At 47.1% G+C, this 19,264-nt stretch overlaps 1 protein-coding gene across 5 annotated transcripts in view; it reads left to right on the top strand.

Moving 5' to 3' along the window:
- The window catches only part of PACS1 (phosphofurin acidic cluster sorting protein 1), a 2,791,059-nt gene that overhangs the window by 2,171,977 nt on the left and 599,818 nt on the right, over window positions 1–19,264 (top strand). For all 5 annotated transcript variants that reach the window (XM_069644890.1, XM_069644889.1, XM_069644887.1 and 2 more), the window contains one exon: window positions 1,628–1,670. In XM_069644890.1, the coding sequence (XP_069500991.1) occupies window positions 1,628–1,670 (43 nt within the window). The remainder of the gene's footprint in view (window positions 1–1,627; window positions 1,671–19,264) is intronic.

The following is a 19,264-nucleotide window of genomic DNA, read 5'->3' as shown; positions in this document are numbered from 1 at the left end:
TCACACAGATTCCTCACGCCCTGCTTGGCCACCCTGCTTGGCTGCTCACAAAGTTTCATTGACTTGCCTGTTGCCACCTTCTTGATTGTGAATGTAAAGAGGAAGAAATGGAGCTTGATGGTGTAAAAATAAAAGATGATGTGTGATATTTACTTTGTCACAAAATTTGGGCTGCCTCTTCTGTGGCTTTGTTCCTCACTAAAAAAAATGTTTTGTTTACAATAAAGGTTTTGCTAGCCTCTTCCATTTGGTGTGAGGTTTTCCTCCAAGGCTGAGCAGCGGAGGAGGTGAGGTGGGGAATTGATGTAAGGCGGCATAGATCATGCCTTAATTATGGCAAGCCGAGGAGTGGCTGAACACGAGGGAGTCGAGAGATGATGCCGAGCCACACTACCACACAGTTGAACATTTCTGAGCAGTTGATGCTGGATGGGATTTCTATCAATAGGAGGAATCTGTCGGAGAAGAACCCATAGAGCAAACTTAATTTCTCCTTCTGGAGGGGTTTCTGGTCCACTCCAGCAGAGGAGTGGCTGCTTCTTCAGCTTTTCAAAGAGGAGTTACAACTATAGATATGTCAAGCAGCAACATGGTCATCACTGCGTACATTTTCAAACACTATTGTCTAGATACTCTGTCATGCCAGAACACCCACTTTGGAAGGGCCGTCTTACAAAGTGTTTTAATATGAGTAATCCAGGGCGTTTGCTTTTTTTCTGTCCTCCTCCTTTAAAAGTGTACTGCTAGGGGCGCACATCTACGATGAGGAATCTGTGGAAGGACGCAATCTTTTAGAATAACAAATTACTTACCTCTGGTAATGTCCTTTCTGATGGATGTTCCTCCCATGGATTCCTCATTGCCCTCCAATCCTACCCTATGGTTAAGATCTTATTGCTTGAGCATCTCTCCGTCAATGTCTTTTTAAAAAAAAATGGTTATAACCGTAGTAGGCAATACATTTTCTATGCGGCGGTGCACTGGGAAATAATTTGTAACTGAGGTCATGGGACGCGGTGTGGGCTCTATGTATTGACGTCCCGGCCAGTTACGAGGGAAAGAGCACTGCAGGGCCTTCACGCAAATGCAGAATGGTGCCCCCTGGTGGCAAAATGTTTCTGAAAACTGCTGCTGCAGGACGATCTATCTAAGATGAGGTATCCGTGGAAGGAACATCCATCAGAAATAACATTGCCAGAGGTAAGTAATTTGTTCTTCTCCTATTACAGACCAAAGCTGCTGACTGTCTACATTTAAGGCTCACTACCGTTCTTCCTCCAGTAAATTAGGATCTAAAATGTTGCTTCTTCTTCAGCACCTGCCACTAATTCAGAAAACCAGTCCTAGAAGCTAACACCCTTGTGGAACATACACAGTTCATTATAAACATCATTGCACAGCCAGACACAAGTGACCTGCATCTCGCTCCTCTCCTCGGTTTTAGGTTTAAATTCGTACAAGTCACACATAGACTCCTTTTCAGAGCAGCCATACACATGCTAAAATGGATTGGTTTAATGTGTTTTCAAATTGAGCGCACTTCAGTAGCTTGCACAACTGACTCTTATATATTTAGCTGTCTTCAGTTCACCAAGATTCTAAGTTTCCAACTACCATTGTATTGCAGGTGGTGAAGGTGGGTCTGATTGAACAGTCACCCGCAGCAACAGGTATGTAAATTTAATTGGCCCTCTAGATTCAAGTGTCCACCATTGACCGTAGCCTCCATGCATCCATCCTGGCAGGATTTCAGAAACCTCCCTTTGTATTTGTACAGGATCCATACTTTGTGATGTTATACACTATTTCTTTTGCTGAATAATATTTTATATCTGAATAAGAAATGCTTTGTATTGCCTATGCTTGAAATGGTAAGAGGATAGTCTCTATTGTCATATAGAAATTGTAAACACTGCAGTTGCTGGTGGCAAACTCGAAAGGTAATGCTTAAATAGACACCCTAAATACATCTGAGCATTCTTGGCCACCAGCCTACCTCTCCTCAGTAGGACAGGGATGTTGACGATTTTCTTGTTTTTAAATAAACAATTAAAAGGTGCAATTTTACACTACTGTTTATAGACGTTGCATACAAAGCTGAAGTATTCTCAAGTGGTTCTAAAGGCAAACATATACACTTTCAATACTTAAGATGTTGAATCTGGCAGTCGAGGTTTCCTCTTCAAGGAATCATTTGTGCTGAAGCGAGTGGGCCAAGAAAGAAACAATACATATATTGTTTTCATTTGGAAGAATGGCTACATTTTATGGCAGTGTATCTCCCTCTACATTTACTTGAGAAGAGCTACTGTCCAGCCAATCACAGGACAGATTAACGCAAGTAGACAGTGTGGAAATAGGTGCAGAGAGGGAGCGAGATGGATGAGCTGAAAGATAGCCATGTAATCCAACGAAGACTATGGCAGGCGTACCACAGAGACTGTGTAGGACTACTGAGCAAGTGATGAACAGGGAAATATCGTAGCTCTAGTACAGAGAACCCATCAGAGCTGTGTGAATCCTTCTCCCAAACAAACCAACCACGAGATTAAACGGAACCTTACACCCAGCTGATTAGTGGAAAGGCTGGAGGAATGACACAAGCTTAGCCACTGCTTTCTCGTAATCATTTGTGCTAATAATCCCATCCTATCAATACCCTTCATACCTTATAAAGAACCAATCACAACTGTTAAGCCTAAGTAGTGCTTTCCATGTGAGAGAATACTGTGGCGGGCCAGAAAAAGGACGCAGACACTGTAAGGTCATTATACCAAATGTTTTATTAAATAATAGAATAAGGCCTTTTAATGGATTGACTTTCCCCCGCAGATTCCTAATCAGATAGATATCCCCTTCAAGCTTCAGATGCACCGGAAAAAAGTTCGACAGGGGGCATAGTGGACTTAGACTTGATCGTCAATCCACCTTGACTCTGTGCTCGATCGTTGTCTCCAGACATGACATCTGGTGGCGTATATATACTGGGTCACTACATCCCGTACCTCAGTTCCTTTTTTCCACACACTCAGCACACTGCTTTCATTCAAAATCTTCATCAAATTCTGTCATCACGAACTGCCATGTCCGCACCTCGGATTTCGGGATTTAAGCGCTGCTCTGATTGCAGCTCCAGCATGTTGTTGACCGACCAGCATAACATCTGCATGTGGTGCCTAGGCATGGGTCACGACACAGAGGGGTGCGCATCCTCTGGCAAAATGAACCCGAAATCTTTTCGGGAGTGGGCAGCCCAGCTTGTGTTGGGCTGACCACTGTCCAAGTCACCATTATGGTCGACAGTTCAGTCTTCGGAGGCCGAAACAGAGGGCCCCACACCTAAGAATGAGAGTAGGCACCGGTGCAAGGCGAAGAAGAGATCCCACTCTGAGTCACTCATCCTCACACAAAAAGAAAAGGTGTATTTGTATTTTATTGAATTTATATAGCCCTTTACTCCAAAGTGCTTTACATAAGAACAAGTATACAGCAAGCATAAAATGACAATTGAACCACAACCTGATAACAGCATAAAGAACAACTTACAATATTGCAGCGGAGAGGAGGGTGTGGGAGGGGTGAGGTGAGCAAGGGAGTGGTAGGTGTTAGAGGAGGTAAGGACGGGGGAAAGAGCAGAAATGTGAGGGAAGAAGAGCAGAGAAGGTGAGACAAGAATCAGGCGGGGGGAAGGGAGGAAGGGGATCAGAGGGATGGAGAGGGTAAAGAAGAGGAGGAGTAAGAGGTAAGGGTAAAAGGGAAGGAAGGAGGTAGGGAAGGTGGGGTGTTAGGGAGGTGAGTGGAAGAGGTAAGATTTTAGAGAAGAGCGAAAGGAAGGGTTGGAGGGAGAAGAGTGAATGTGAAGGGGGAGGCGGTTCCAGTGGAAAGGAGCAAAGAGTTGGAAGGAGCGGAAGCAGGAGGGGGCGCAGGGTGGAGGAGGAGAGAGTAGGAAAAGATTAGCAGAGCGGAGAGGACGAGAAGGTGTGTAGAAGGAAAGAAGGGAGGAGAGGTAAGGGGGAGCAAGATCATAGAGGGATTTGAAAATAAGACAGAGGAACTTGAACTTGAGTTGGGAGTGGAAAGAGAGCCTACCTAGTGAGGTGAGAGAGGAGGAGATGGAGTTAAGAGGTGAGAGAAGGCATAGGGAGCGGATGGCAGAGTGGTAGATGGATTTAAGAGGGGAGAGATAAGAGGAGGGGAGTCCGAAGGGAAGGGAGGACAGTAGAAGAGTCTGGAGAAGAGGAGGGAAGTCATTAAAAGTTTAGTGCCGTGAAAGGTAAGGAGGGGTTGAATTTTACGAATGTTATAGAGGTGAAAGCGACAGGATTTAGCAGTGAGAGAAATGTGGTGAGATAGAAAGGGGAGAGGGTCAAGATAGAGACCAAGGTTGCGGGAATGGGGAGAGAAGGAGAGCTGTGTGGGGGGGAAAGCAAATGAAGGGGGGAGGGAGGAGGAACAGTGATAGCAGGGAAGAAGAGGAGTTCAGTTTGATAAGTATTCAGAGTAAGGAAGTGTGAGGACATCCAGGATTTAATAGCAGAAAGGCAAGAAGAGAGTTTTTTCATGAATGTCAGGAGAGAAGGAGGAGAAGGAGAGGAAGAGCTGGGTGTCATCAGCATAGAAGTGATGCGAGATGCCAAAAGAGGAGCTAAGAATGAGGTGTAGAGTGAGAAAAGAAAAGGGCCAAGGACAGAGCCTTGGATAACTCCGTAGTTGAGAGGAAAAGGGGAGGAGGAGCCACCCCAGGAGACAGAAAAGGTGCGGTTAGAAAGATAAGAGGAGAGCCAGTTAAGAACGTTGTCCTTGAAGCCAAATGATGAGAGGGAGGTGAGGAGAAGAGGATGGTCAACAGTATCAAAAGCAGCAGAAAGGTCAAGGAGAATAAGGATGGAGGAGTGCTTTGCGTAGCATGCAGAGAGGAGAGAGTTGAGAACAGAGGTGAGGGAAGTTTCAGTGGAGTGCAGTGTGCGGAAGCTGGATTGGGTGGAGGGAAGGAGTGAGTGGTTGGAGATGAAGGAAGAGAGTTGAGAATAGACAATACACTCAAGAAGTTTAAAAAGGAAGGGTAGTAGAAAGATGGGGCGATAGTTGGAGGCAAGATGGGGATAGGCAGAAGGTTTTTTTGAGAATAGGGATGATAGCGTGTTTAAAAGGAGAAGGAAAGGTGGAAGTTGAGAGGCAGATGTTGAAGAAAGAGGTGAGGTAGGGAATGAGGAGGGGGTAGATTTTAGGGATGAGGGAAGATGGGACAGGGTCAGAGGGGGAAGCAGTAGGATGAGTGTTGGATAGGAGTAGAGTGACATCAGAATGCATGACTGGAGCAAACGAGGACATAGCGAAGGTAGTGGGGGAAGGAGGAGGAGAGGGAGGAGAGTATGAGGGGGAGGAGATGATAGTTTGACGGAGATTGAGGACTTTGCTAGAAAAGGAGGTGGCAAGATCAGTAGCAGTGAGAGAAGAGGTAGTGGAGGGATCAGGAGTAGAAGGAGAGAGAAGACGGGCTAAAGTTTGAAAGATGCGGCGAGGGTGAGAGGAATGTGACTGGAGAAGGTCAGAGTAGTAGGTGCGTTTAGCAGAATTGAGGCATGAGTCGTAGAGGGTATGATAGGAGAAATAAGCAGATTGTTTGGAGGGGGATGGGTGTTTGAGCCCCTGATGTTCAAGGCGCCTAAGGAGGCGGTGCATAGAGGAGAGATGAGGAGAAAGCCAGGGTTGAGCAGGTTTGTGAGAGAGGCGAAATGGTGAGAGGGGGTAGAGAAGATCAAGAGTAGTAGAGAGGGAGGAAGATGAGATGGAGGAGGTATCAGAGGCGGAGGTAGAGGAGAATTGGGAGAGGGGGGAGGGAAGAGGAGAGGGATTCTAGAAATCGGGAGGGGTTAAATCAGCGTAGGTCACGCCAGAGAAAAGAGGTAGAGGATTGAGGTAGATGATTGAGGGGGAGGAGAAGAGGGGGAGGGAGGGGAGAGGGAAAAAGAAAGTAGGGAGTGATCAGATGGGTAGGTGGGAAGGGAGGAGATAGGGGAGGCAGAGAAGGAGGAAGTAAAGATGAGATCAATAGTAGAGCCATATTGGTGGGTAGGAGGGGAGGGGAGAGAGGAGCTAGGAGTTGAGGATGGAGAAGAGAGAAGAGGGAGGCTTAGAAGAGAGGTGGAGGTTAAAGTCACCAAGAACAAGAAGTGGAGTGGGACTGGGGGAAATGAGACTGAGGAGATGGTCAATGTCCTCATAGAAGGAGCAAACTGCCCCAGGGGGGTGTTAGATGATAGGGAAAGAGATAGCATGAGGAGAATTAAAGATTTTGAACATAAATTCAAAGGAAGGGAAAGGGGGTAGAGGAGAAGGGGATCGAGAAGAGGTGAAGTGTGGACGAAAGAGGAGGCCAAGACCACCACCACGGCCATTGGAGCAGGAAACATGTTCAAAGGAAGAAGAGGAGGAGGAGGAGGTGAGGGAGGCAGGAACAGAGCTATTGTGAGGCGGGATCCGCGTTTCAGTAATGCAGAGAAATTGTAGGTTAAGGCGAAGGAAAAGGTCAAGGACAGCAGAGGTTTTGTTACAGATCGATCTGGTGTTCCAAAGGGCGACATCAAAAGCATTAGAGGTGTTAGTGAGAGGAGGATAGATAAGGTTGCGGTGATGAGAAGAGGTATTGGGGAGAGGGATAGAGAGGGTGTGGTAGGAGAGGGGAAGATGGAGAGAGGAGATAGCCATTAGAAGAATGTAGAGTAATGTGAGGGGGAAAGAGGGGAGGGGGAGGGAGAGTATCGGTGTTGAGAGAGAGAAGGAAGCATAACGGGGAGAGTGAATAGAATGAGTCAGGAACGAGGGGCAGTTAGAGGGAGTATGTAAGTGAAGTAGAGCAGTGGGTGGGGGAGGAGAAGGGGGAAGGGAGAGGGAATAGGAAGGGGGCAGACACTGAAAAGTAGTAGTACTATTGGGCAGAAGAGGAGAAACACTGGTGAGGAGGGAGGGGATGGGGGCTAAGCCAGTAGAGGTGGTAGGTGAGCTCAAAGCCCACAGTTGTTGAGGGGGGGAGATCACTGAAGCCTGCAGCAGAAGGAATAAGTAGTGAGAAGGAGCAGGAGTGGAAGCGGATGCACAGTGGTCAGTGACAGGGAGGAAAACAAGGACAGCTGCTGGAATGACACCGAAGCTGCGGCCCAATATTGGTGGAGTCAAAGGAGAGCGGTCCCCAGAGGGGAGCTGCAGCCTGTCACAGGAGGGGCCGCACGATGGGTTAAGGAGCACTGGGCTCGCAGGTCTCGGCCCCTGAAGGTGGAGCCGGACGGCGGTTGCTGAAGCAGCTGGGATCGTAGGTCTCAGTCCGTGAGAGGTGGACCTGCCCGACGGTCACTGAAAAATCTGGCAGGAGGAAGCAGATGCGCCCCAAGGAGATGAAGCTGGCCCGCGCTCGGTGGAAGAAACAGGTGCCGAGCGGAGGAGCTGCCGTCCGCAACAGGAGTCGTCGTTGGTTCAGGAGCACAGGCGTTGAGGTGGAGGAGCTGCAGCCAGTCAGGGGCAGAGCAGCTAGGTGGGTGTAGGAGCAGCCGGCACCGAAGGCTCCGAGGCAACAGACCATCACTAGTGGAGCCGCTCAGCACAGAGGCCACGGGAGCACGGGCGCCGAGGCGGAGGAGCTGAAGCCCGCCAGAGGAGGAGGAGCAGCTTGGCGGGAGATAAAGGAGATGGCCACAGTGGCACCAGTCCGCAACCGGTGGAGCCGTGCAGCTGCTGAGAGGCGCAGCGCTCAGAGGTGTCACCAAGTCATAGTCGGAACGCATTAAGTTGTTGGCGGGCCGGTATCCGGGCAGGAATCGGGACGACTCTAAGTCCCAGATGTTGGCCATGTTTGAGAAGGCAGCTGTGGGTGATGGCGAGCCCCTGAAACAGCAGACTCCAGTTGGACCCGGTGATTCTGGCCCACCGGGATAGCACTGATACCGACGCCATTGGCATTAGGGGTGACATTATTGATTTATTGGACATTCAGTGCCGAACAAGGCGGGCCGGCGTCCGATGCCCGGACCTTGCTGCGGGCCTCAGGCCCCAATTATTCTCAATGTGCCACCGGCGGCCAGAACTCTGTTGGTGCCGATAGCCGTTCCCTTGACATCAAACAACAAGCCCCCTCGATGCCGACCATCAGCGATCAGACTTTTCGTACCATTGTCTAGATCAGATTTCTTCGGGTCGATTGCACCCATTTTCGGTGCTTACTAGGGAGACAAGGATGACATCGCCCCCATTTATTCAGGGACTGGCGGGGGAGACTATTTCGCTAACCAGGCAGACTTCATTGCTTTGGCAGAGGAACTGCATGATGCCAGTGGGCTGGATACATCTCCAGATGTCAAGTTACACCCATATGGCTATACTCATGCAAAGTTCAGGACTCTTCTGCAAAGGATAATTGACACATTGTGGCTGAATACCCCTGCTGTTCCTGTCCAGGGCTATGAGCTCACGGACATTCTTGATGAGGGTCCCACCATAGAGAGGAATATCCCACTCAACCGGGCTATAGCCGACCCAGTCGCCTCCTTGTGGCAACGGCCTTGCTCCATTCCCCGGTTAACGCCAACCTTGCAAACAAGTATAGGCCGGCAAGAGGAGACACTTTTTTTTTCTCTCCTCACACCAGAGGGTTTGGTTTTTCAGGCAGCCACGGTATGACCCAGCACGTCTTCATCTACATCCAATTTGCCAACTAACAAGGAGGGCAAGAAAGGAAAAGCCCTTGCAAAGGCGATTTTCTCCTCCGGGGACATGGCCTTAAACGCTACTAATGTCTCTTGTGGCTTTGCGAAATATTTATTTGGACTATTGAAGGCAATTGAGCATCAGCCCAGTTATGTCCCTGAAGGGAAATTGCGGGATGGGTTCATGCAGCTGGTGGATGCCGGGAAGGAGGTGGCCAGGCAGTCCTTGCAAACGGGCCTGGACGTGGCAGACTGTGTTGGTCAGTCGATGGGTTCGGCCATGGTCCTAAGGACTATCTAGGGGTTTGTTTCCAAGAGTCAAAGGGGTGGGGTGCCAAAGTGAAGCGTTCTGCCACCACCCTAGATACATCTGGAGGATTGATTGTGGCATTTCATGCTAGTCATGGACGTGGCACAATTTCACAAGCGCTAGACTTGTATGGAAAGCAGGCAGTTCCAGCTGCCCTATACAGGGCGAAATTAGGGGAGCATGGAAACCTAGAAAAACTATCTACCAGCGAGTCCAAATTCCTGCAAGAATTTGGTCCTACTCTCCAAGAGCACTCCCTCTGCATTGATACTTCTAGAGTTAGAGGTAACTCCAGTGGCTTCTCTTGTGTCCATTAGCCCTGCCCTTTTTTGGCTAAGAGTGTTGAACCAAGAGGGCCTGGTGAAATACTGAGATGCCCCGAGTCATGTGATGTCCATGGATGGAGGGAAGTCCTTAGACTGGGTTTGTCACGTAAAAAACACTCTCCAGGAAATAGGAGGAGGTAATCTATGGGAAAACCCCCAAACCAACTGCCTTGCATAAGGAAAAAGCAAAGCTACGTGCGGCCGAAAAGCAAGGGACAAGCTGTAGGCCAGCGCGAGGGGCTTAAAATTGGGTCCGGCTTACCTTGAGCTTTTGATCCCATGCAGGAAACTATACCAATATCTTTCACCCCCATATGAGAAATCTCTCAATATGTAAGTGAGACTGGGGGCCCTCCAATTGGCAAGCCTTACGGTTAAATGGAAAGAGTCAAGCTCAGATAAATGTATGTTGTGGGGGGGGGGATAGAAACCATGACGCATTTCATGCTGCTATGTGAGAAAACAAAATATTTGCGGCAAATGTACTTGAAGCTTGTATTGAGAGAAGCTGGAATTAGAGATACCAGATCAGCAGTGATATTTTTAAGACCGAGCACTTTGCAGCATGTAGTTTTTGCTGTTGCTAGATTCACTCATAGATCCCGGATGCTAAAAAAGGCAGCTAATCAACCTGCTTCCATAATGCAAAAAGAGGTCATTGAAATTTGTAGAGGCTACGAGCAACGTTCTCCTCCATAGTGTCTACCAAGGCTGGTTCATGATAATATGATGAATTGCATTGTCAAGTTTGTTTATTTTGCACATTCAAACGGTAGATTTGCTAACTGTAATGAATTTACCTGATATGTTTTATTAATGTTTATGGATCAATGAGTTTTATGTATTGACGTGAAGATTTAATATGTCGAATAAAAGTGTGTTGACTGACTGATCTGCGCTCCTCAGGGTTTTCCCCTAATGTCCAGAGTATGTTGTTGGACATGCCCTTTAATGGGGAGAACCTCTTCCGTCCAGAGGCCGATAACTCCTTGGGGAAATTCAAGGAGTCCAAGATTGCCCAAAGCCGCTAGGCCTAGCTATGCAACAGCCGGCCAAGCCTGCTTCAGCTTCGCTTCTACGGGCAGAGGCTACAGGTGCTATGTCGCCTACAGCAGGAAGGGGCAGAGGTGTTTCTCATGCTCTGGAAGTGGCAGGGGGGCCTTTGTAGGCCAGCAGATGGCGGTAGAAGTGGCTTGGTGGCTCCGTCTTCAAAGCCGCTTTGATTTTCCCCTCCCACCTCACAGGTTGGAGGACAGCTGTCCGAGCATTGGACCCAGTGGCAAGAGATTACATACAGCGCCTGGGCCCGGGAGCTCGTACTGTGGGGTTATTGTCTGCCCTTCTTAAAACCTCAGAGAAGACCCCCAACACCTCCTTGCCAGCTGGAACAGGGGCTCCAGGCAGAACTGTGAGCCCTGTTGTTGAAGGGTGCTGTGGAAGAGGTACAGCCTGAGCAGAGTGGGTCGGGTGGTATTCCCGGTATTTCCTGATACCCAAGAAGGGAGAAGGTCTCCGTCCCATCTTGGACCTCAAGGCCTTGAACAAGTTCCTGAGGAAAGACAAATTCTGGCTGGTGACGTTGTGAGAGATTCTCCACGCTCTCGAGTTACGGGAGTGGCTGGTGTCCATAGAGTTTCAGGGCGCTTACTTCCATGTGCCGATACATCAAAAGCACAGGAGGTTCCTCATAGGGGGAAAGCACTATTAGTTCAAGGTTCTTCCCTTTGGGTTGATCTCCGCACCTGGGTCTTCACCAAGCTCATGGCTGCATTCACGGCTCACATCGGGAGATCCGGTGTCAACGTATTCCTGTACTTGGACGACTGGCTGATCCAAGGGAGGTTGGCGGAGCAGGTCTTTTTCCATCTCGGGGACACTTGCTCACTACTCCATAGGCTGGGCTTCACCCTGAAATTACAGAAGTCCCACCCTACACCAGTCCAGAGGCTCCAGTTCGTCGGGGCAGTCCTGGACACTTTTGCAGGTAAGGCCTTTCCACCCGAGGAGAGAGTAGCCAGCATTGCACAGATGGTATGGCTGTTCCACAGCCACGTCACTTTACCAGCGGCTTCCTTCCTCTGCCCCTTAGGCCTCATAGCCTCCTGTATGTTTCTAGTGCCAGAGGCCAGGCTGCAGATGAGATCGTTACAAAGACTCCTGCCAGGTCAGTGGTCCCAGTACCTCGGAATCCTGAAGGACGTCCTCGGGGTGTCCAGCTCCTTAGTCGGTTACCTTTCTTGGTGGGCCAGCAGCAACAACTTCCTAGCAGCAGAGCCCTTTTGGCCTCCGTGGCCTCGGGTTCAAGTGGTCATATGCGCTCCCTCCCCCTCCACACAGAGGTGATGCAGCTTTGGTTCTGGCTATTGGAGGACCAGATCTCGGTTTCAGCAGTTCATCTGGCGGGGACAGAGAATAGTTTGGCAGATGCTCTTAGCATGCAGAGCACAGTCTCACACGAGTCCAACAGCAAGTTCAAACTGTTTTGCTCGAGGGAATTCCCAGTGAACAGTGCATAGGATACTTCGCAGCTTTTTCTGTGTTCAAAAAGTCTCTGGATCAAGGCTATTTCTTTACTATCCCAGTTACAGCCCAGTTCCCGAAGGGCGTTGTGAATATGTTTCTGCTTATTCCTTTTGTTGTCCTGGATTTGAACCTGGTTCTCATCTTCCTGATGGCGGCTCTGTTTGAGCCGTTCAATTCTTGTCCTTGTGACTGCTTTTGTTAAGAACAGTCTTTTTGGTTGCCATCACTTGGACCATGCGGGTCAGCGAGTTTAGCGGCCCTTTGTTGCAAACCACCATTTCTTTGTTTTTTCTGTGAAAAGGTATCTCTTAAGGTGAGACCAGGGCTCTTGACTAACGTGGTGTCAAAATTCCATCTTTCTCGGGTGATAGGTCTTCCTGTGTTCCACCCACCTCCGCACCCCTCCAGGGAGGAGCAGCGTTTCACGGTTGGACACCCCCAAGAGGGAGTTAAGCTTCTATGTCGCAAGAACGGTGTAATATAGAAAAACAGACCAGTTGTTTGCAGCCTATTCCATTTCAAAAAAAGGACTAGCTGTATCGAAGCAGACAATTTTGCGTTGGATCACATTGTGTATCTCAGAATGCTACCCTACCGCAGGCAAGGAATTGCTAACTGGCACCAGATCTCACTCTACCAGATTGGTCTCTGCCTCTAAAGCTCTATATAGGGGAGTCCTGGTTAGGGACATCTGCCGGGCTGCACCCTGGTCCTCGCTTCATACATTTACGAAGCATTAAAGCCTGGACGTCGCCCGTAGGGCTGACACGAGCTTCGGAAAGGACAGTGTTGCAGAATTGTCTGCTGTAAGCTTTCTTACTGCTGCCGTTGTTTTTCACTGCTTTGGAATTCTATCTGATGAGGAACCTGCGTGAGAAAGGCAATCCATTGAAGGAGAAATTATTTAACGTAATGTTCTTTCTATGGATTCTTCTCCTACAGGTTCCTCATCACCCCTCCATCCATGCCTGCTCCGAAAGCATTGGAAGTTGGTGTATGCTTGTTCTCTAGAAGGAGGGGAGCCTCAGTGATGGGGTCTAGGGTTAGTTGCTCTTGCTTGTTAGCCGCATACCTCTTTGTCAAAAAAAATATATAGTTTGTTCTGAAATTCTGCTTACTTTTTTTCTTGCGGTTTTCCTATTCAGCAGCTGAGTTTGGGGGAAAAAAGGTGGGAAATGAGGTACAGGGCGCTGTGATGCAGTATATATACAACGTCACGTCCGAAGCCGACAATCAAGCAGAGAGTCAAGGCGGATCTATGGGCAAGTCGAGATCCACAATGCCCCCCGTCCAAGATTTTTCTCAGTAGCTGAAGCTGGAATCTATATCTATATATAGCTCATCTATCTGATGAGTAATCCGCGGGAGAGGAATCCATAGAAAGAACGTTAAGCTAAATAATTTCTCCATCTTTCCCCATCACTATGGGGTTTCCCCTGCCTACTTTACTAAGGTGCTTGTCAGTCATGATTAATACTCCATGTAGATCAGTCCATTGTCGAAATCTAACCTAGCTGACCCTCCCAATAAAATAACCAACTATGACTCCCTTCTCCTGAATGTTGCGTGTTGGCCCAGATGCTTTTTGGAGTTTAATGTTCTATTTAGTAGACCATACATAAATAGTCTCTTATGTCATAGTCTCAACCTTCTCTGCGCAATCCCTTGCCAGTTATTATTTGAAGGTATAGCTTCAATTTCATCTTGACTATTATATTGGTTCATTTTATCCTCGTTTAAATCATGGAACTTAAAATGTCCTGGTGATTCAGACAAATCCATATAAGCCATCACGTGGAGGGCATAAGGGAGTTGCTTACAGGAACGGGAGTCATTGTCCCCCAAAGGGCAGTTTCTCCCGGTGAGGTCTCGCATGTCACGACCCCTAGGGAGGGTGTTGCTGCATGGGCTCACCCCCCTATCCTCATCCGGGGGTTGGTTGAAGGGGCAATTTCCCTCGTCGAGGTTGTCTGTGGGCGAAAAAGGAAAGCAAATGAAATGTATCTATTCCTGTGCTGTACAAGCGTGCACAGCTACCGAAGTGTAACTGGGAGGCAGGCCAAGGTCAGGAACCCGAAGATCCTGCTAAGAATCAGTAGCTAGATGAAATGCAGAACAGGAAATACCACTGCAACAGGACGAGCTGCATTGCGAAGCAACAGATGTGCGTTACTCTTCTGATTTTCTGTCGCTGCCAGTGCCTAGATCAAGTGATTGTCTACACATGACGGCCAACCACAATGTCTTCTGGAACTTCTGTTTCATGCTTACACCCTTAGCAATTTGGACATATAGGTGTCCGCTATGCTTCCAGAGATTTCTCCTGTGCCAAAAAAAAACATGATGATGGGTGCGAATGAGGAGAGCAAGGCCTGCTCATGACACAAAGATGCAAAACCGAGAAGACCAACCCTTCCTTGTCGTAGAGACCCGAGCAGAGATACAGATCAATACACAGAAAGTGAGGCACCAAGTAAGAGAGAAGCCTTCTAGCAAAGCTCTGCTGAGAAAGAAGTGCAGTCTGCGAAGAGTGGTAAGAAAGGTGCTGATCAACTAGAAACCCTGTGATAGCAGTTGGTCAGTGGGCTTCATGCAATGCTATATGCCGAGATTTGAGTGCAAATCTATGTCTAGTGCCAGCAAGAAAAGGAGACTGTATGAACAGAGCATGAGGTGCACTTCTGGGAGTTGGAGTCACACTATTGGAGCGTGCATAATCGGGAATACAAGATTGAGGAAACCAAGGGTCTGTCACTCTGATTCAGAATTCCCCAGTGTGTTACCCAAAGAAGAGTTAGCACGAACTACAGGAAATGCTGATCTCTTGGAGCTGCAGTTCCTATCTCATCGCATTTTCAACCAAGGTAAGGACACTGCACGAACTGAAAGAACACTGCATACTGGGGAAGATGGAGAGAAACACAGACATCCTGACAAATAATAAACAATTCAGGACAATTTTTGAACGCTTTTGGTCATCTTCCCACCCCTTTTTGACGATTTGTTGCAGTACATGTTAGAAAATTGGTGGCCTGAGAGAAACACTGGATGCACAATAAACATATATTTTCCCAACATCAATGAAGCAGTGCCCAGTGGAGCATTAGTCTAATTGTTGTACTGTCTGATTTATTGCACACCATTGACATCATTGACCCTTTTCTAGTTAATAAATTGCTTGCAGACATGCCAGCTAATTAAGCACATTCTAACTCTCTATTTCATACATGGCTGCTACTCACTACATGACGGGTTACTTTCAAAGCCCAATTCAGTAGCATAATATTGTGTAATAAATCCTGGATGCTGCTCTTGATAAGATGATCACTTTTGCAACCGGACAGGAGTACTGCTAAAATACACAATGATAATCTTAAAACTGTCATCCTGTTACTATTTCTTGGCTTTTGTCGAGTGCACGGTTACCACAAAGTAGTTTCCTGGCACTGGCCACAGATAAAAGCGGGAGACTGGCCGTCAATTCCTGTTTAAAGATCCATGCCTTACGGTTACAAACAAGGTAAAGAACGAGGAGGTTAAGGAAAGTAAGGAAGCATAGTTAGGAAAAGTAGGAAGGAGAGCACAAACAAAGGTATACTGGGAGAGCATTCCAGACAGAGGGGATAGAACAGAGAAGGAGCGGCCACCCCTATGGGAAAAGTGGAATTTGGGAACCACAAAGAACCTTGAGATTAGAAGAACGTAGGGTCATACATGGAAAATATGGTTTTATTCTCTTTAAGCGGTGACAGAAAGGCAGTGAAGGAAAGTGCACAACATTTTAAACTGTCCCCATTGTTTAATCAGCAGGCAGTGAAGTTGGATAAGATAACATAAAATGTCTTAATAGTGATAAAGTCCAAAAACAAAGCGAACAGCAGATTTTTGGAAAGTTTGGAGTCCTTTTAGCTGAGTGGAATTTGACCGGGGTAAAACAATATAGATTAATCATGGCAGGACTGCATTAGAGACAAAGAATTTGACGCACAAGCCAGATTGAGAGAGAAATTTTACCCTTTAAAGCAGAAGACAATGATAGTACCAGCAGGACATGGACACCTCTCCAAGCTTAGGGAGGATGGAACCTTAATAGTCCTGTTTGAATCCAAGGTTTAGTTTAGTTAACTGCAAGAGCCACTACAACAACAAACCTCTATCTTATAAGAATTATGTCTGAGTGAATTGTGCCTCATTCATAGGAACATAAAAGACATATAAGATTGAAACTGGAAGGAGGTGAGACCGATCTCCCCATCCAAATAGAGGTTGGCATGCGTGAAAGATAAAAGGTTGAAGGAGGATATGAGAGAGGCAAGAGTGCGAACATAAAGGATAAATTAAAGGGGCATATGAGAGGACCCCAGACGGAATCTGCACGTGTGACGACAAAATGAAAAAGAAAAAGGAGGCAAAGAAACAGATTGATGATAAGGAAAACAAGAGCCAGTAAAGCATAGTACCAGCAAAGCTTTAGGGTCGAGCTTGCTCGGAGGGCAGCCATGGTCCTGTGAGTTTATAAATTACCATGCCAGTGCCTAGGCGGTCAATACAGTTTTCAAACTGATCCAGTTTTTCACAAAGTACTATCATGATTTAAACCGTTTCAATCTGCTCTTTGCCACAGTTGACCACACTTGCATGTTAGTTTCTATGTTGCCACCAGAAAATTGACATGCCAATTTCCCACTGCCCACAGAAAATAGTTTGATTTCACCCTGTTCTCAGAAAATGAGCATGGCCGTCTGTACAGATCTGTGCCAGTGGTGTCCCAGTTAGGCACATTATCATGCTTGTTCCCACATTACCCCCAAAAATTAACATACCAGTTTCACACTGTTACCAAATAAATGTCATTGCTGGTTTCCAATTGCTATCAGAAAGTGAGGAATCGTGCCATACCAGGCATCTCAGGTCAGCCTCCCTGAACCAGTAAGTTACTGAACTAGCTAACTTAGCCAGGCTAACCTTTTGGAGCTTCCTACCACATTACTTCAGGTTCAGAATTTCCAGAGTTTATGCATAGTGTTGATATTGCATAAGTGTATTGCTACTTCCAGTTGCCATAACCCTCTGAAGAACCAAGAAGTGAGTTAGAGACCTCTTGCACAGCAACTAGCTCCATCCTTCTCTGAAGACACTTAGAAACGGCTGCAAAGAGTAGTGTTTTACAAAACACGCATGTAAATAAGTGTTGTGATATTTCATGCTGGCTTCCACAATGCCCCCAGCAAATAAACATGCCACTTTAAAATTCCCCCCACATGATGTTATGCTAAACACAGTATTATCAGGGGGAAATATGTCAAGTTGCAAATTACTAGCCAGCCATAAGGTCACTTGCACCTCAATTCTACACATATCGCACTATTCCTTACTAGTCAAGTGTCAATTATCACTAGCCAATGGCTTTTCAACAGATGGCTACTGGTGAGGGCAAATTTTGTGCCCTGTGTCACTTTAAGTTTTCCCCAAGAAAATGGTTGGTGTGTGGCAACTATCTCACATCGAAGCGTCCCTCCATACTTCATAAACCTATATGTACATACACAGTTGCTGACTAGCACATTTCCATTCTCACGCTGACCAGTCTTCTAGTCCTAGTCATTAGTATGCACAGGCAAGGATGAAGTGAACTTATTGATATGAGATTTCATTCCTAAGCAGGCTTACCCACTACATTAATGGGCCGTCAATGAGAGGCGGCACATAAGTTGTAATATTTTAATTGTCGGACATCTTTATTAAAATAGAAGGTTTGGATAAAGGACTTTGTCCCTATCCTAAAGAGATTTTCCCTACCTAGGAAACTAAAACTAAAGATCAGTCTGTGTCTCATCGTCAAAATTATATAAACTGTCCTTGTGTTCAGAACATACTAATCTGACCCTCACACTAGAAATGAACAACTGTAAGGAAATGTCTCTGACTTAGGTTTGGCAAAAAGTGATCACAATTAAAGCAAGTCGATAACTGCAACAAATCCTTGGATCCAGAGGATGGTTCCCTTCCCTGGATTATTTAGGAAGAATGGCAAAAGTGTATTTTCCAAACAACAGTTTCTCAAGCATGACCTCTTGGTGTACTCCCATGCCAGGAAGCCTTTAGTAGGTTCTTTAGATCCTGTGGTATACTCTCCTGCCAGGTGTCTTTTCACAATGTCTTATTCTTCTGTATATTTCGAATAGATTTCCTGGTGTACTCCCCTGCCAGGAATCCCCTTCTGGGGTCTTGCAGATTTCCTGGTATGCTTCTTTGTCAGGTATCTTCCCCCCCAAAGTGCTCACTGCCTGATGTGCTTCTTTCACCAGGACTTCTTGTCGGAGTTCACTGACTTTTAGTATAGCACAGTTGTATTCCTTCATTGTGTCTATTCTTCATTGGCTTGAGGTAATGTTTGTTCCAATTTTCCTCACGTTAATATCTCATATATGGAGACTTGTTTAAGTTTTGTCTCTTAACCTCTTTGGTATTCATCTGCTTGTGATAATACTTGCCCCAACCTTCCCCATATCTCATACATAAGGATCTGTGCAAGTAGTCTTTGTATTTTGCTTGGTCGGTATTTAAAACAGTTTCTCAATTGCTTACATGCCTGTCGGTACTCCCTGGGGTCCTCAATATCTCTGGGCAGACTCACCGGTCTCCGGTAGCATTCCCGACCCATGGCACGTTGCTACAGTGAAACCCCCACTCTAGGACAGCGTTTCTCGCACTGCAGAACTTCTTCCAGCTCTCCTGCCAGCCCTGCATTCACCCGCTGGTCAGACTGCTGCTCCTCGGCACGACCACGTCCCCGGTAGCTGTGCTGTTGCTGCCGGCTCCCCGACAGAACCCACGGCGCCTGCTGTCCCCCTTTTGGCCGCACGCCATGCTGGTAGGTAATGCTTGTGAGCAGCCGTTAGGAAGTGCCTGCCGTCTCTTAATGTTTAGTTCCTGTGCCGCTGCCTTTTCCATCAATTTTGCTTCCTTCTTCTCTGGGTCTGCTTCCTTCTTCGCCTTCCCCTGGTCTCTCAATGCAGACACAATTTTTAAATGTCCCGCGTACTCAGGCTTCATTACAACAAGTAGACCGCAAATTTAGCTTGGTTTTTCCTTCAATCCATATTAACTCCCTATTCCTCTTCCTCGTCTCAGTACTTGAGGATTTCTGGGAGTTAGCGTCCATCACATTTCTGGGACTTCTAAAGTGACATAATTTAGGATTTTTGTTCAGAACAAAAACATCAGAGACAGGAGATGGTATGTGTGTGTTATGTGTATATGGAGTATGACTGATATTCTGCCTAAAGTGCTTTGCAGGAAGGGGTTTTACAACAGGAGGGATTTGTATAGTGACAACAAGCCATCAACACTTTAGGAATTATGAGGTATTTTTCGACGGGAAGGGAAGAACACTGCATCCCTCCTTA

This window comes from Ambystoma mexicanum, chromosome 2p (genome assembly GCF_040938575.1).
Source record: "Ambystoma mexicanum isolate Mex_15411 chromosome 2p, UKY_AmexF1_1, whole genome shotgun sequence".
Lineage (NCBI taxonomy): Eukaryota > Metazoa > Chordata > Amphibia > Caudata > Ambystomatidae > Ambystoma > Ambystoma mexicanum.
This window is presented reverse-complemented; position numbering and strand designations above follow the sequence as displayed.